Below are 18,169 nucleotides of genomic sequence, written 5' to 3'. Positions count from 1 at the left end.
TGACATGTCTTTCACCCAGACAAGTGGAATTGGTTAGACATGTAAGGCTGGTATTATTGGAATTACGCATTTCTGGAATAAAATTCTGATTCCATTAAAATAACCAAGAAATTTTCAATAGGGACTGAAGTTGACCCTAACTGTCTGCACATAACATTTCAGAAAAAAATTGTGAAAGGGAATCTTGACTGAAGAGTATTTTGGTTAAACATTTTAAAGTGGATTGGGTAGGCCAAGTACACCTTGCTTGCATTGGTTCTTTGGTTCAAAAATAAGCCTCAGTAGCAGACCCCATTTGCCAGCATTATCCTTTATTCTTTTCCATGTTTGACACTTTCAGAACTGCTTCGCTGCGCCATGCAATGCTTGTGAGAGGTGCACCATCCAAGTCGTAGGTTCTGCTAGTCAGCTAACATCACGTCCCGGACAAATACTGAATAAAAGGAAATATGTACTAGATTTGACTCATTATCAGTATGGTGATTCTGCCTATATTCTTCTCCATGTACCAGGCACTGCTTCTACTACCACTACAAGTAGCCCAGTATATATCCACTATGTAGTAGCTGTACATAAGCTCCAGCAAATATCCAATACATCAAGGGTATGGACTTTATTTACAGGTAATGTATGCACAAGCATGACTGAGGTCTGCAGTAAATTAGAAGTTTAGATTTCCTACTAATTTCAAAACTTGTGTTCAGATGACACTGTCCCTTTTCTGTGTGCTGTACCAGCTAAATGAAGGGCAAACCAGTAGTTAAGAGGCCTGTACTTATGAGACTTTGAAATAAAGGTACTGCCTGAAACAACAGACCAGTTACAGAAGTGTGGTGGCACTGAACAGAACTTATTGTTTATTATTGTAGTAAGTCTTTGGGAATCCTGAAAAAAAAAACCCAACAAACCACCAAACCTAAATCCCAGAGACAAAACTGATGTCTAAATCCAGATTCTTTCCAAATCTGGTTGGTAAGTCACAGGGGCTGTGGGGTCAATAGCACTCTACTCAGCCCCAGAGACTGACCTGTGGAACCCAGGAAGGCTACAAAGCTCCTGAGCAGAAGAGTGTGTCTTGCCCGTGTTAGGCAGCGCACAGGCATGTATGACTCATCTCTTCTAAGCCCTGGATAAAGCCCAGGTGGTATCCAACAAATAAGAGCAGCACAATCTAGCCATGTTTCTAATCTGGATGACTGGGAGACCATGGGACAGCACACATCCACTTGCCAGCCCAGACAGATCTCTAGTCCAGTTGAGTGTCTCTCTTGTATATGATACAAGGTATATGTTGTTTCAGAAGCTGGTAAAAGAACCTGGTATCATTGCAAACTCTATAAATCAGTCTTGAAAACATTTCTCTTTTTAAAGACTGAAAGCCTTCCTCACACCTGTCATAGCCCAGAAAGGTGGAAGGGACTTACAATGAAATGGAGCCTTTTCATGTACTGGTGATCTGATACAGCCCAGGTCGGTTCTGGCTCTCAGTATCCAGAGGAAGAATCCAGCTAGTGTAGTCCATTCTCTTTATTTGTGTATTCTACCACTGTTTCTCCACAAAGGGAAGGAAAAGGGCTACACCTTCGCTGCAGCACGGTGACAGAAGGACAGCTACCAGCTGTTGTGATCTAGTGCTACTTCCCTGCTCCTTGCTAACTGTATCTGTAAGGGATCGGGGAAGTTTCTGTGGGACAGTGGATGTGTCATACTGGGACCTTTCTAGACAGAGGGTACTGTTGGATCAGTGTTCACCACTACATACCATACCCATGTGAGACTATAACTATTTGCAACAGCAGCATAGTTCATGTGGCTCTCCAACCCTCTGGCGTACAGCAAGCCTCCAAAATGGATGAAGAGAGACAGGTGCCATAACAGGATATAGAGACAACATGTTTCCATGCTATGTAATACCTACCTGGGCATAGTGCTAATGAAAGCATATGAAAAAGAATGAAGGGGAGAGAGAAATAAAATAAATAGGGAAGATGGTTACAAAAGAAAAAGATATGTTTTTAAATCTAATTGTGTAATGCATAAGATTACATGAGTCTAGACCGCAAATACTATTTTGCTTTACTGAATTTCTTGAAAAAACAGTCAGTATAATGCGATTAAAATCATATTTAAGCAAAAGCAATGAGAAAATTCTTACAAGTAACCTAACAGTAACAAAAAATGAGACCATGGAGTTAGAAAGATGTACTTTTTTCTTTCGTTCTTCCTCCCTTTATAATTTTGCTTCATTTCAATATAATCGTGCTTGATACAGGATGCAAAATAATTTTCATCCAACAGAAAATAAAACACATCAATTACATGCCAGTGAAAATCTATTGAAATCCACTGACAGTATTTAAAAGCTGACATACTCTAAATGGGAGCAGAAACTGGCTTAACGCTTGCCTGTACAATCATTTCTATACAACATCTTAAAATTCAAAAAAGTAAAAACTTTGTTACCATTGAAAGCATATGATAAAACATTTTGATTTTTAAGCATTCTGATATAGTTCATAATCATCCTCTGAGACTTAAAAAGTCACACAGTCACTTTGTTTTCAGTGGGTTCGCTGGAGCTGTCTAAAAACCAACAAAGACTCCAAGCTTATAAGACCTTATAAGATGAGGGATTTACACATGCTGTGAGGCAAACCGAACTGTTTCCTGACATCTTTTGTTCCAAGAACAATTCATAGCCCACTGAAGTAAACAGAATGGTTCCTACTGATCTCACTGAGCTTCGGAAATGCTGCCAGAATAACAATCAAGACTGGAAAATGAGGTAGGTTAAAAACTCCTTCTGTTGCCAAGATCTCAACTTTTTTCTTTTTTCCCCTTTAGTGAACCCCAGTTCTAAAGGCAGTAAATCTGGAGACATTACTGATTCACACTAGACATTGTAATTTTCAAACAGGAATGCCTGGGTAGCCTAATCTAAGCTAGAACTGTGGGTGTTAATCTGCCAGTTTGAGTCTACACTTATGCTTACTAGTAAAGGCTCTCATTTTGAAAAGGGAGTTCCATATTTTTTTTAGACTATAGTACATTCTTTAAAATAAATTAAAAATAAAGACTAAAGCTACAAGCATTATTATTCCACAAATACATCTAGGCTTAAGTTCAACTTGTTAGATATAAGCAAATCAGCAAGTTTTTTTGGACTGAAAACATGTTCTTTTTTCTAATATTTTTTTATTTATACCATAAATACTATGTTGTGCGGTAGAAGGAAAATTATTCTCTCTCCTGCTAATTCAGCCATCATGAGACAGAGAGAGCCCATGTACTTGCTGACAGTATACTCACTGCCAATCCAATGCAGAATGACTAAGTTCATTGCTCCCTTCTTTATACCTACAGCCAGCAAACTACCCGAAAGAGTCGGCTCACCTAATGCTAAAACACCCTGTCCACCTCACCAGGAGATGGGGATGACTCATAAGCCCTTTCCATAGACAACTGGACTCTTCTGCCTTTGCCTGACCACAAAGACAATAAAGCAAGCTACGCCTTTTCAAGAACCAAATAAGAATCACAACAAATTTTTTACCAGACTCTGCGTACTGTGTTAGTACCAAATGTATTCATTTCTGGACTGGTCAAGAAATATTCCTCCTGACCACACCTTCTTCCTACAAAGTGGCAACTGCCACAATGACATACCTAATAAAGAAATGTTGATTAGTGCATCCCACATCTCCCTTGAGGTAAAGATCCCAAGAAAGGAATCTCAAACTTTTATAACAAAATGTGCGCAGAATTATCATAAGAAAAGATATGTGTCCAGCCAAATACCTGTCAGATCGTCCTCCTTCCAAGCTGTACCTCAGGTAGTTCATACCATCTAAGAACTGGCTGCTTGGTAGAGAGTCATCTCCTAGTTCTCTGAGGTCTTCTGGCCTAAGGTACTCTCCTCCATCTCCTGTCATTGTGTCATCACCTTTGAACCAATGACAGAAGGGACAGAGATCAGCACACACACAAGTTACATTTCATTTGCATGTTGGGACCTAACAGCTGGATGGCACAATAAACAGGAAAGCCTTTTCCACTCAGGAAACACTGCAAACCACAAGCAATTAATGTATTTAACGAAACTGGCACATCAAGCAAGATTAAAAAAAAAAAAAGAAATCAAGGTGATTAATCAATTAGATTTAATCTGATTTTTGCTGTTGCACATACTGGTAAGGGGCAAACAGCTTTGCCACTCTGAAGCATGGTGTCTCTGTTTCTTTATCCATTTTAGCTCTCTGGTCACAGCTATACTGTATCACAGCCTGACAGTTTATGATTAAATAGAACCACTTCCTTGACTGTAAGCTATGTGTTTTCAGCTGAAAGGGTGTTTTCTGTGGCCTTATGCCTGATAGCTGCAAATCCTAATTTAAAGTCTCCATTGTCCAAACTCCATACCATATGAGGCTACCCCATCCATGCTCCAACACCCTTCTGTGACCAGCAAAAAAAATCTTATTTCTAAAATATGGCAATATCCAGAAACTGGAAATAAGCTGATATGCATAGATGGTAATGATCATTAATCAGATAAGTAATTTATAATGAAACAAAGCCTAAAAGATCATTGGTTATGTGACACAGTAACCTTTTTGATATACTCTGAATAACAAGGTTTCTCTTTTTTTTTTTTTTTTCTTTTCTTTTGGGTTCAAAATTATTTTCCCCAGGAAATTCTGTCTATATGAAGTCACAGTTTGCTTTTCCCCAGCAGACTAACAAAACAGATTACATTGCCAAGCAACGTGTAGATGTTTTTTTTCATTCCCATTTGCTACACCATTTCTCCCCGCAGTTTCTGCCTGGAGATTTCAGTCATTTTCCCAATGGTTAATTACTACTGTACAAGCCTGCCAGAGGCTTGGCATGACCCATAGAACCACACAACATGACCCTAGGCTACCAACATCTTCAACCATCTCCGTTTTCCAACCTGCATGGGCAAACATCAGGAACCTGCAGCTCAGTTACATGGAGGAGACCTGCAACTGCTACACCGGAACAGTTTTTAGGGGCTATACCTTCCAGCTGCAGAAATTTACTCCAATACGCTGAGAAACACAAAGGATTGTAAAGATTGTAAAGGTTAGGTAAGTGGTATCCATGCTGTTTCAAAGAGAATTCATTCGGGCATCAGGATAATTGCCACTTGTGTGATTTAAAGTTTAAATACAGCAAAATTGCAAACACCAATTATTGTTACTGATGCTATTTCTGGCAGAGCATCTTCCCTGCCCCTGCCCAATGTTACTGGTGTTACAAGCTGTAGGAGTGTTGGTCACTACTAAAGGAAGAAATCTTGATATTTGTTTTCATGACACAATTCAAGCCAGTTTGTCTAGCTTGATGTTTCAGTTAATAAATAAATAATTTATAACTTGTCACCTAAAACTAAGTAATCTTTGGGGTTATAAGATTTTTTGTATATACAAATATATGTAAAAATGAGATCTAAATCTTTTCAGCATAACAACAAAAGCTCTTGAAAATTCCATCTGCCCACATTAAGAGGGAGAAACTGGGCACAGTTTCACAGAAAAGAATAAAATGCGTTTAATCATTACATGTTTCCTGTCTTCTGACAGATGATGCCTCCTGTTTCCTCAGAATGTCACATTCTAAAGCACAGGGCTTAGTGAAAACTTGGAAGATATTAAGGCAATGCTGTTAATCAAACAGAAAAAGCAATTTCAACTTATATTTCAAATAAACTAGATAATCACGCCAGACATTCCATCTATAATAGAAACAAAGGCACAATCTTCACCACTTTCATCACACCCACATCCTTTAAAAAAAAATATCCAAACTCTACTCTTATTTCAGCTTTGGCCTCTCATCTAAGAGTTGTCTATAATGGGTCTAAGTTACGCTAGCTGTTTTATGTGCTGTGAACATCTGCAAACAGTAATGTCTAACCAGGAATATTTCACAATGTCTTCAGAATATTTATCTGTTGCTAACACCGCTTACTTGCTAGGGTACTAGTCTTGAGCAAGTGAACTAGAAGTTAAAGTTGCTCCCCACCAACCCCTTGTGCCCTTCCATCTTTCCTCAGTGAGGTGAACTCCCCAAACAAGTAGTGCCTCTAGTATACAAAGGAGGAAAAAAAAAATGTATTTAAGTCTAAATGATTGTGTAGCAACAAAACATCTCCTACATTTGTAGCTACCCCAGTGTCTTAATTCCTGCTTTGCAGGACAATTGCACATGCACAAAGCAAATCATTCTGAGCCTGTGTAACAAGCACTCATTCATCCTGCCAGTAACACACGCTACCATTAAAAGATCTAACACAGCTATATCCCTGAGCCTAAGTCAATTCAAACATACACAGACATGTTATCTACTGAGAATAATTTACATAGTCAGCTGACCATGAGCTTCTCTACACAGCAAATCTTACCAGATGGCAGTTTTGTGGCAGTACAAGAAATTACCCTTTCTAATCATGCTAGAAATGATTCACCTGCCATCACGCTCCCCATCAAGTTAACGACAGTAACATTTTCACCACTTACTAAGAAGTTCATGACAATACAGCCCTTGACATTAATGCTCCACGATTTTCAGTGGCCATTTATGAACTTAAAGGTGGCTTTCAATGAGTAACCCACTTAGTGATCTATCTTCTACTTACTTGAAATAATACCTTCCTTTCTTCAATCATACCAACAGACTTTCAGAGGTTTACTTGACAGGGGAAAACACCCTACAAAAGGTCACTGGGTGACCTTGCACTGTGCCCCAATTAAAGCATTCCTGTTCAGCCTTGGCCTCACCACTGCTACTGCCCCTCTCTCAAATATCTCTAATAATTTTGTCCAAATCTGCACGTCTGAGTAACATCATCTTCTTTAGAGCAGGTTTGAAAGGAAATAAAATGTACTAGAAGGAAGTATCAAGTACCTGGACTCTTTTAAAAGAAACACTGGGGGTTTACTGCTAAGGACACTGGAACAAGAAGTAAAAAGATTAAAATCCCCAAACCTACGCATCTGTATTTAAACAAAAAGTGGCCAACAGCCGAGGCCCTACACATGCTGCTGCTGTCATTTTTCCTTTGCAGAGTACAAATAACTCCCAATACGATGGGTAGCTTTTCCAGAGCACAATAGACAATGCTTCATGGTCCTGCTGCACTCTCAGCAATGATCTGGTTAGTCCATTAATCTGTTTCCAGTGGCCACAATAATGCCCTGTAACAAGACCACCCACAGAAGCATACAATTTGTACAGGTTTGCAATCCTTGGGGTTTTTTCTTTTCTCCTCAGAAGGGGGACAGAAGAAAAACAAAATAATCAGAGTGATCACTTGAAGCAAGAAGATGGATACAAAGGGTGGGACTGGCAAGGGCCAGGGTTGGAAGAAGGGATCGCTGAGACACTATACGTTTAAGCAGGTTCCAGGCCTGTTACTAAAAAAAAATGAGGAGATATGGACCTGTTAAACAAGCTGCTAAACATTTCTATGAAGTTCTGGCCACCTACAAAACATTTTAAATCAGGTAACCTCTTCTGAAAAACTGGAGACCCAGCACTTTGCAGGATTGGATCCAAGAGATGGAAAAAAAGCATGGAAAAAGGAATGGAGCAGGGAAAAAGAGACAGCAAACCCAAGAATCAGAATGGGAAAATTAAATAAACATCAGGATTTAAATACTATCCTTAAGGCAAGGAAGGCCTGATACAGAAACTCAGAACGGGCAAGCAAAAACTGCACTGATGGTTGTTAGAATCACTTTACACAAAGTTTTAAATCTTTGCCACAAGCAAGTTAACCAAAGGCATATCTATTTTAAGCAGTGAAAAGCAGCACAGAGATTCTTGGACTGGTGAATCCATGCATACCAGGTGGCAGAGCTATGCAAACACTCCGGTCCAGAGCAGTAGAGCTGCAGTGCATCAGTGCTGTACCTGAACAAACAAGCTCTCCCACAGCAGTTCAGGCAGCAGCAGTGCCCTGCAGCCCACCTGAGCAGGCATCCCTGCCCAGTTCTGCACCATGATGTGTAACACAGGTGGCACTAGCTGGGGAACTTCTCCACCCTGCTGTTTTGCACAATCCAGAAAAACCAAACAGCTAGTTCTCACTGACTCAGAAGTCCCTGAACCTTTCAGATACTGCTGCCACAGAAACAATTAAAATAGCAGCACTGGCATCATTCTACAGAGCTCCACAGGGCTCTGATGGAGCCTCACACAACCACGAAGCAGTAAGGATGCAGCTGAGCCTACAAGGAGCAGCCAGTGTTGCACATACCCAGTGGTAGTGCAGTTAGTTAGGCAGGCAAAAAATGGGCAGAACATCAATGGGAAACTTCCCCACAAGCTTCGAGCTTTTAAAATGCAGCTGCCTGGAGTTTATTCTGTTTGCTTAGACTGGAGCAGGACTAAACTCCATTGCTGGTCACTGTCAAAGCCTTACAGAACCGTTTTCAAAGTCTGCATTAAAATAGTGCCAACTAAGTGTCCTGGTTTCAGCTGAGATCGACTTAATTATCTTCTTAGGAGCTAGTGCGGTGCCGTGTTTTGGCTTTGATGTGAGACATTTCAGTTCCTCAAGCCTTGCTAGCAAAAAGGCTGGAGTGGCACAAGGAATTGGGAGGGGATACAACCAGGACAGCTGACTCGAACTAGCTGAAGAGGTATTCCATGCTATGGGACATCATGCCTGGTATATATACCTGGAGGGTTGGCCAGAGTGGACAAGTCATGTCTGGGGGACTGGCTGGGCATTGGTCAGCACGTGATGAGCAGTTGCACCATGCACCATGTGCTCCTTTCTTCCTTTCCCTCTGGATTTTATTCTTTCCCTTCCCCTTTTCATTATAACTGTTATTGTCATCATTGCTATTATTGTTCTTTCAATAAATACAAATTATTCTACTTTCATTATTAAATTGTTCTTATCTCAGCCCCCGAGTTCTACATTCCAACTTTCCTCTCCATCCCTCTGGGTGAGAGGGGAGTAAGTGAGCATCTGTGTGGTACTTAATTACCAGCTGGGGTTAAACCATGGCACCAACCAACCCACAAAAATCCACAACAAATTAACTTTTTGCTCAAGTCAGCAACATTCGTATGATGACTCTTACTGGTCTGCTCCGATTTATTTATTTATTAAATTTTATGCTGACCGCATATTATTCTTGCGTATCATGAATCCATAATATCCAAATACAGCAGTGGATCCCAATTGCTAATTGCTAAGATACCTGTTAGCAGGAAGGGATGCACCTTGGCAGATCTGACTGGCCACTTTAGTAAATATTTGCCTTACTCTAACTGAATAGTATGGAGAGAACAAAAAGCTAATTTTGATGCTGATGATCTCACATGTTTGAACACAGGTATTGAGAATTATAAATCATTGAACAGACTACTATGAGAAACAGGCCACGTGCTGAGATCACGTATCTGCTCCTTCAGTGACAATTTGGCTGAAGACACAGGATTTTACCAAACCACTGAAACTGGAGACCCATACTGATATTGCTGTACTTTCCTTCTTCGTTTTTTGAAATTCTGCAAAAAGGAGTGCTATGTCCTATCTATATAACTGATTAACTCAAGCAACAATCATGAATCACTTTGAGATCAGAAATGTGTTTTAAATGCAAAATAATATTTACAAGACAGTAGCTTTCAGGCACCCAGCCACATGCAGTTCTCAGCTAAGCAAATCAGTATTGGCTCACAGGACAAGTGTTTCATTAACATTTCAAAAACAGACTAGGTTGTGGGTTTTTTTCAGAAATTATCCTTTGATATCAGGTAGCTATGCAAATGTTTGATCAAGTAAGCAGTTTTAACATTTTCATCATGCCATTCTGGATATGCATCTACAGCATCAACTCATTTAGAGAAGCCTCAACAGAAGCAGTTCCTGCCATCCTTACAGTTATCCCTGCTATGGAAGTGAACTTCAAATTACAATTGCTGTATGAGAATTGTTCTGGAAATGTTTTTCACAAAACACAGAGAAAATATAGATAAAAGTATTAAAAAAAATGAAAGAGGGCTGTGACAGAAACTGCCAGAAATTGCTTTTAATAGATGCTTTTAAAGCCCAATAGAGTTATGTGAGTTTGCCAAAATTACTGTTTTCTCTGCAGCATGCAGATAAGTCTACAGCTCCCCACATAAGTGCTGCTCCTTAAAAGTAACAGATGGAGAAGGGACAGCTATGGCAAGCACAATTTTTTATGGAATATGTAAAGTCCTGAAGCATCTTTAAAGGAGTGTATAATGCAGAGTTTCTCTGACGCTTTCCTTGGACGCCTTCACTTCCCTAAAGTCAATCCTCTATCTAATGGCCCACACACACTAGAAATTTCCCTAAATTACAGTTTTGCTAATGCTTCTAATTTCTTTATTTTTTGCCAGTCAGGAAACCAGGGTTTCATGTGTGGTTTCATATGTTGAAACATGACTTAACATGAATCTTCATGTCAGCTATTGGTAGCTCAGTGCAGCACTTGCAGAAAGACAGAAGATGAAGCAAATGGAAAGGAAAAACCCCTGTATGTCTGTCCTCCAGGATCTGTGGGGAGGGGAAGATGCTTTGATTTTTTCTTATAAATTAACACCCTGCAAAACGAATTCCAGTGTTTCACAGGTGGCTACTACAGTATCTATAAAGTTTTTGCACTGGATCTAGGTAACAAAATATAAAGGAATGCCTTTTTAGAATTGGACCAAAACAAACTATCCCTGTGTCCCTAAGCCACAGAAGCCCTGGAAGGTCATCAATATAGCAGGCATGCTGAAAAGTCTGAGGTGTGGTGGGGCTACTATGCCATGAACAGCCAAACAGGGACTTGAATGAGTTCTCTGTAAAGTTTCAAGAGAAGCAATAAAGCAGATCCCACACTGAATTCTAGGCAGGAAATAACATTAGAAGAACACACTGAGTGAAGTGATGGAGGACTGGTTTAGCTTTTCATTCCATTAGAACACTGCTTTCTTCTCAGGGAAGAGGAAAATTCACCCTAAACTGGGTGTTCATGTCCTATGAAATAGGACATTTCCTTACAATACAAAACACATCGGGTGTTAAGGAAGGAAAACTCAGTCTAGTACAGATATCTATGGCTCCCAATAAAGTGCTCGCCAAGACCCTGCACACATTAAAGTGAAAACAGCAGGGGAAAAAAGTCTTTTCCTTCTTCCCAAGGATACAAAGTATTTACTAATTTTGCCTTTGTGAAATTCACACAGCATGTACTGCTCTTTCATGTAGCATTTTAAAAAATATTTTTAAAATGTTATGTCCTCACACACAAGTCATCTTTCACAGCCATGTTGTTCAGGGAACAATAGCTCTATATGCCTGCTGCCCACAGAACAGGTAATGTTCCTCTGACTGGGAGAGCTCACTTAGACTACAACATACCTGTAAGTACTGTCAGCAGCCACAAAACCTTTGGCTACTTGAGGTTAATGTAAATGTAAAAGCAACCAGTTTTTATAAATCATGAGTGGGAATATCCAGCAGCTTTAAAGGCAGATTTAGATCAGATGGGTAAGTGGTCACAAGTGGTGTTCCCCAGGGCTCAGTATTGGGACCAGTACTGTTTAACATCTTTACCGATGATCTGGACGAGGGGATCGAGTGTACCATCAGTAAGTTTGGTGACAACACCAAGTTGGGCAGGAGTGTTGATCTGCTTGAGAGAAGGAAGGCTCTGCAGAGGGATCTGGACAGGCTGGACCAATGAGCTGAGACCAACTGTATGAGGTTCAACAAGGAGAAGTGCCAGGTCCTGCACCTGGGTCACACCAACCCCATGCAATACTGCAGGCTTAGGGAAGAGTGGCTGGAAAGCTGCCTGGCAGAACAGGACCTGGGGGTGCTGGCTGGTGACCAGCTGAATGTGAGCCAGCAGTGTGCCCAGGTGGCTAAGGCAACCAACAGCATCCCAGCTTGCATCCAAAATAATGTGGCCAACAGAACAGGACCAGAGTAGGGATGGTCCCCCTGTACTCAGCACCAATGAGGCTGCACCTCAAATCCTGTGTTTGGTGCTGGGTCCCTCACTGCAAGGGGGATGCTGAGGGGCTGCAGCGTGTCTGGGGATGGGCAGGGGACTGGGGAAGGGGCTGAGGCACAAGGCTGATGGGGGGCGGCTGGAGGAGCTGAGGGTGCTCAGCCGGGATGGGGGGTGGGGGGCGGCTCGGGGGGCCTGACTGCTCCCCACAGCTGCCTGACAGGGGCTGTGAGGGGGGGTCGGTCTCTGCTCCCAGGGAACAAGCGACAGGACAAGAGGGAACGGCCCCAGGCTGCGCCAGGGCAGGTTTAGGCTGGATATCGGGAAAAATGTCTTCAGGGAAAGGGTGGCCCGGCACGGGCACAGGCTGCCCGGGGAGGGGGCGGCGTCACCACCCGGGGGGGTTTAACACACACACAGATGCGGCGCCTGGGGCCATGGTCAGCGGTGGGCTCGCTGGGCTCACAGCTCCTTCCCAACCTGTGTGATGTTGTGATTCTAAGAATAGTCCAAAATACATTTCCCCTTTTTAGCATGCTGAATTATCATTTACTTCAATAAACAAGCTATTGTAGATCCCCTCTATAACTTAAATATCTGAAGAAAATCATTCAGCATTCAACATTGCTCATAAAAAAACAATTTAGGAAATACTGTATAAATACACTAGTGTCTCCTGGCCATGCCCATGCATTATTCCTTCTTTGCACTAACAACTGTGTGTCTTTAGTTTGGGTCACGTCTACGCATGTCACTGACATCATTTATTATTGCTAATCTGGTCAATTCTACTTTTTGTCAACAACTGATGCAAATGAAAACCAGCAGTTTCTTTAAAACTTTTGCCAAAATTTTTGCAACCACAATCTCCTATTCTTCATTACTAAAATGGTAACAAGTGAGCAATCTTTAAGCAATGCTACCCCAACAAAAATAATTTAATTTCTTTCCAATGACAATACCAGATATATTTTTTTTTAAAAGCTATGTTCTCAGTGAAAGATTTCAATGAAAAAAAATCCAAGTAAGACTTTGCTATAACTTTTTGTTCCACATTCCTAGCAATAACATCAATCAAGTTATAAGAGAAAACTGAGCAGCTAACCATTACTTTGAGAACCTCTTGTGTTGACAACACCTGAATGAAAAAAAGACAACCAATTTTCAGATTGCCTGTTGCATTTGCACATCCAGCACTTAGAAGAATAAAAATATTCTCATTTTACTCAGGGGAAAAAAGAAACGTTAAGAAACCTTAATGATACCATGTGAACAAAAGCAACCTTCCAGAGAAGAATCTGCCTTCATCTTGGATGACCTTGTTAAAATGTACCAGCATCAAACTCTTTGCATAACAAACCTCACAGGGCATCTAAAGCATACAGATTCCTAGGAAATGGGAGGTAGACATTGGCATATTTTCTGTGCAAGTTATTATAAGTAACGTTTTAAGAACCAACTTACTCAACAGCTATTTCTTTCTGAGCACAGCTTTCTTTTCATTAAAAAAAGTTTCAACTGACTTTTCAATACATAGCTTGTGTTTTACTTCTATAAGTCAACAATCTTTGGCTACATTTTACACTACTGGTTATAAGATGCTTAATTTAGAATTTAAATTAATTCAGCAGTGTTATTCTTAATTTAGTGTTTTAAAGTGCAGCAACAGCAACTTACTTAAGTCTAACCAAGAAAAGTTCCTGGCCGCAACTTTAACTTCCATGTTTAATTAAGGGAAGTTATTCCTTAAGTCTTCCAACTAATTAAGCCACTACTCCAGTGGGATTATATGTCTGTACAACAGCAATGAATTCTGCCCAGACTTAACTGCTCATTTCCCACACATATGCCAGAGTATTAGTGTACTGAGAGGCTACGTGCGGAGGCACCCAGGAAATTCACTTTAATATTTTAGCTCTGTTTACTGCTGTTATAGATACTATGAAGGAACTCAGTATGCTTATCAAAGTGCAGGCTGCAGTTACCACAAATATGAAGCAATACACTTTGACATGAGAATATTCTTGGATAACAGAGCATATTACCATTTAACAATAACAACTTTCACAACAGTAACTAGGTGGCCAGTTAGTTCCAGACAAGCAGTTACAAAGGCAGGTAAACAGGTACAGGTGGCATTTTCTTCACAGTTCTCAACACGCTAGGCAAAGAAGCTTATCATTATCCCATTCTACAACTGGAAGACTGAGATAATTAAAGTGACTTCCAGAGAGTCCTTTAGGAATCATCAACAGTGCCAGAAATAAAATCTTGAACCCTACTGCAGGGTCTGTCTGCAATGTAGTAACTTTTCAGTCCCCTGTGAGCCTGCGTCTGAACCAGCCTAAGCAGTTTGAAAGTTCTCTTTGTTGATAGTTTCTCTACATTGGAAAAAATTGTCTATGCGGAAAGCAATTGTTTTCAATAACAAAAAGGATTTTTTCTTTTTAATCAGAAATCTGATATAATCAGGTATGGATTAGCTGTGAACTGTTTTCTGGAATCTAAGATCACATTTTTTATGCCCTTAAGTGATGCAGCAGTTCACAGATATGACACCTTGTCACTGATGCACATACAAGAAGGGATAGCAAACTCCACTTTTACACAGATACTATTACTGTGAATACTTGAATGATGTATCATCACTTGAATGATGAGTGAGCTTTAAAACTACAAAGGAGAAAAATTAGCAACCTCTGTGAGAGCAAAAATGCAACAATCTGACACTGGGTCATTGTCATATGTAGGCATTAATGGGTATTTTCTTTTATAAATTATTTGAAGACACCTAATGACATTGTTTCCATTTTTAGGAACGCTTGAGCACATTCAATGTCCTAATCACATTCTTTTTAAGATGACTTCATTATTTCTAATTATTTTTTTTTAAGAAAAAAAGTTTTTTTAAAAAAAAGCCAACAACATGACCTTGTGTCTCAACCAGGCATAAGGCCAACTCTTTATCAGCTTTTAGACAAGCATCCCTTATGAAAGAGACACTTTTTGTTCTTTGGATATTGTGATTCCAACTGATTTTTGAGATTCCATTGATTGTTTGCACATGACCATTTGCTCAACATTGTCTATCCCTTCTCTGCAACTGAAATGTCAGCATTAATTACTGCGTGGTGTGAAGTGACTTGTATGGTAGCCATCTCAGGGGGATGCTGCTTCTGGCAGTGGTGTCTCACCTTCTCCTTCAGCCTTTCTGCTCCTTTCTGCCTGCAAAAGTAGTCTGGCCAAAAAATAACTTGTCAGAACAAAAAAAGAGCTTTATTTTCAGACAGATGAGTTCTCTGGGTTGATTCACCACATGATAGAACATTTGTGCTGACATAATGGAGGATGTAGGAAACTGTGGTTAGAGCTATGTCAATTTCTTGCAGTGGCCAGAGCTTAGTCTCAAAGAGACAGTGAAAACAGAGCTTCTGAAAATTAACTGGACTGAAAAGAGAGCAGGAGAGGAGGAGGCTCAGACAGACACAAATGAGAGCTCTTTGACAACCTGTTATACTGGTTGGGTTTGTATCCTCTATATACAGCAGTATCCTTACTAGACTATCTCAGATGGGAGTCACTAAGATAAAATCGGCAGTTTGCACAGCTCTTTTACCACATAAATAACGCACAAAATGAGTACAGAGGAGCAGCAACATGCTCCTCAATACAATACTAACATATGGGAGAATAAAAAGAAAGGTTCCTGCCTTTTTTAGATTTTCCTGTCTACACTGACTCAGCCCTAACAGAAACATCTGCTTGTGCTTAACGTCACTAATTCTGTACATGTCATTAAAACACATTTCAGAAGATGCTTTGCAGTAATTGCCCTTTACCGCTGTAAGGATCCCTCAGGTGCAAATTGCTTCTTTTGTGGCAACAGCTTCAAAGGAACTAAACTTTGTGGTAATAAGAACAGCTAAGCCAGATGCAATGATAAAAATTCACAGGTTTTTTAGTGCAACTTTATCCACACAAAGCATTTCTGCTGGCATGGATATGTGCTTCAGAAACCACATCACTTAACAGCTAGGCCTGTGGGAATCTGTAGGGTAATCCCCATCCTTAAGGAGAAGCACTTCTTAATCTTTTTTGCAAGATCAGGCCATCACCTTCTGAACAGTGATTGTATTACATCTGCACTGTGCACAGTGCTGAGCAAAAAACGGTGGGTGATTATCCTTAAAGAGTCTTCATGGCAGACTACAGTACAGAGAAAGTAGCAGTAACACGCATACACATGTGAGTAGTTCTGTGGTGTATGAAGAAACTGCTTAATGAAACTGTGCTGATACACTTTTGGCCCTGATGGTCACAAAGTAGGAAAGACTCATTAATGCCACAGAACATCTGATACACGTAGGATCACATAACAGGCTTACAGCAGATGAAGTAGGATTTTTCTAAAATCATGTTTTGGCTAGCCTATGCAGTTTCTTTTTTTTCACTTCTTCCTTGACCTTGCACAAAAACCTATTAATCCAATTTCATCTTGTCTGTAAATGTCATGGATGTTTCTCTTTCCCTGACATCTCACACCTGTTTCTGCACCTAACTCTGATACTTATAATCTAAAAAGCAGCAGTCTAATTTTAGAAAAACAATAATTCAAATGCAATTTTGAATAAAAAACATAATCTGATTCAGTTCAAAGGAAAGATAATTTTTTTCAGGTACAGTAAAAGGTAAAGAATTCTGACTAATAATACCATTACTGAACATAAAAGTGCTGTACGACAATCAAAGAAGAATTAGTGTGGCTTTCTGTCCATTCAAAATATTTTTAAAAAGGCTACACAGAGCAGGACCTTACACACCAAGCTGAGCTATTTGATAGATTACCTGGTCCTTTATTTTATACTGCTAAGACTGGATGTTGCCTTGAATTTATTTTAGGAATATGAATACTATATTATTAACGTAACAATATACAATTATGCAATATAACTGCTTCCCAGGCAAAATGCAAAATACTTATCACCAGTGGTGAACAAACTCCACAATGGGACCTGAAATACTTATCTGGTCAAGCACTCTTCTTGTGTTCAACTTCATAATTATATAATTAGAGCAGGCAAGGTTATTGTATCATGTTAACTTATTTCAGAAAACATTGCATCACTTTAAAGCAGCTAAGAACATAGCATTACAGAAACCTTAACGTTAGCCTCTTATAAAAACTACACTATCACTAAAAGGTTCACCCCGTTTATTAAAAAAGTTTTGCAGTTCTCCTGCTCCCAGCTATTTTAAGTTCCTGTGACAAGTACGATGCACGGAATTTTCACAACATCTTGAATGTTTTGCCTGTAGAAACAGCTTTTACAAGGACAATGGCATGAAGCGCTGTAACTGTGACCAACCTGTTTCGCAACCTGCAGCAGGGTCACAGAGTACTGCCAGAGTCCCTATGTCATATCTGCTGGCTATTGACAAACGGTACGCGTCAGATGGTAACAGACAGCAGAGAATGTTAATTCAAAGCACTGGAGAACATTAGTCATGCTGGATGGCCACAGTAAATTCTGCCAACATATTCAAGATACAGGCAATATATCTTGATTTTCTGGATTCCCTTCTTCCTCCCACCTTTCAGGAAGCACACACCCACAGTCACACTTCAAAAGTATTGAAAAGGAGCAGTGTTAGGCACCCAGATTAAGCAAATTCATGTTGCTTCAACACAAAAAATATAAGAAACAGAGTTAAACAAAAAGAGAAAGTTTGTAAGCCTTACTCCACAAACTTCTGCTAACAGCACCTGTGCCGCTATATGCTTCACCATCACTGAAGCGTTCATCATCAGAGTGTTTAAAGGCTGTACAACATATAAATAGGTTTAAGAAAAGGAATACCCTGTATTCATCCTGTAGAAGGAGGGAGACATACTAGGCTTTGTGGATTTAAAGGCGGTTAAATGGTATTTCAAAAGGTTGGTAGAAAATTCAACAGTGAACATAAGGCTATAAGCAATTTAAAAAAGCATCATAATAATTACACAAGTAATTGAATGTTTTCCAAACAGAGAAAATGTAGCAAAAACATGCCCGAGAGATATAATTTCACTGATCATGATGCAGCAGAAAATAATTTCTTTTAAATCACATTTGTTTGCTTTCACTTGCAGCTTTGCAAACATTAAAAAAAGTAGC

At 39.9% G+C, this 18,169-nt stretch overlaps 1 protein-coding gene across 39 annotated transcripts in view; it reads right to left on the bottom strand.

The window, feature by feature from the left end:
- Positions 1 to 18,169, bottom strand: part of ANK2 (ankyrin 2) — a 382,388-nt gene that overhangs the window by 65,469 nt on the left and 298,750 nt on the right. For 32 of the 39 annotated variants that reach the window (XM_056356296.1, XM_056356314.1, XM_056356324.1 and 29 more), the window contains one exon: positions 3,799 to 3,943. In XM_056356296.1, coding sequence (XP_056212271.1) covers positions 3,799 to 3,943 — 145 coding nt within the window. Of the gene's footprint in view, positions 1 to 1,918; positions 1,931 to 3,798; positions 3,944 to 18,169 lie in introns of all 39 variants that reach the window. The other 7 variants (XM_056356461.1, XM_056356498.1, XM_056356552.1 and 4 more) reach the window with 1 other exon arrangement.

The sequence above is a fragment of the Falco biarmicus genome, chromosome 1, assembly GCF_023638135.1.
Source record: "Falco biarmicus isolate bFalBia1 chromosome 1, bFalBia1.pri, whole genome shotgun sequence".
Classification (NCBI taxonomy): Eukaryota; Metazoa; Chordata; class Aves; order Falconiformes; family Falconidae; genus Falco; species Falco biarmicus.
Note: the sequence above shows the minus strand (reverse complement) of the source record. Positions and strands in the feature narration are given on the sequence as shown.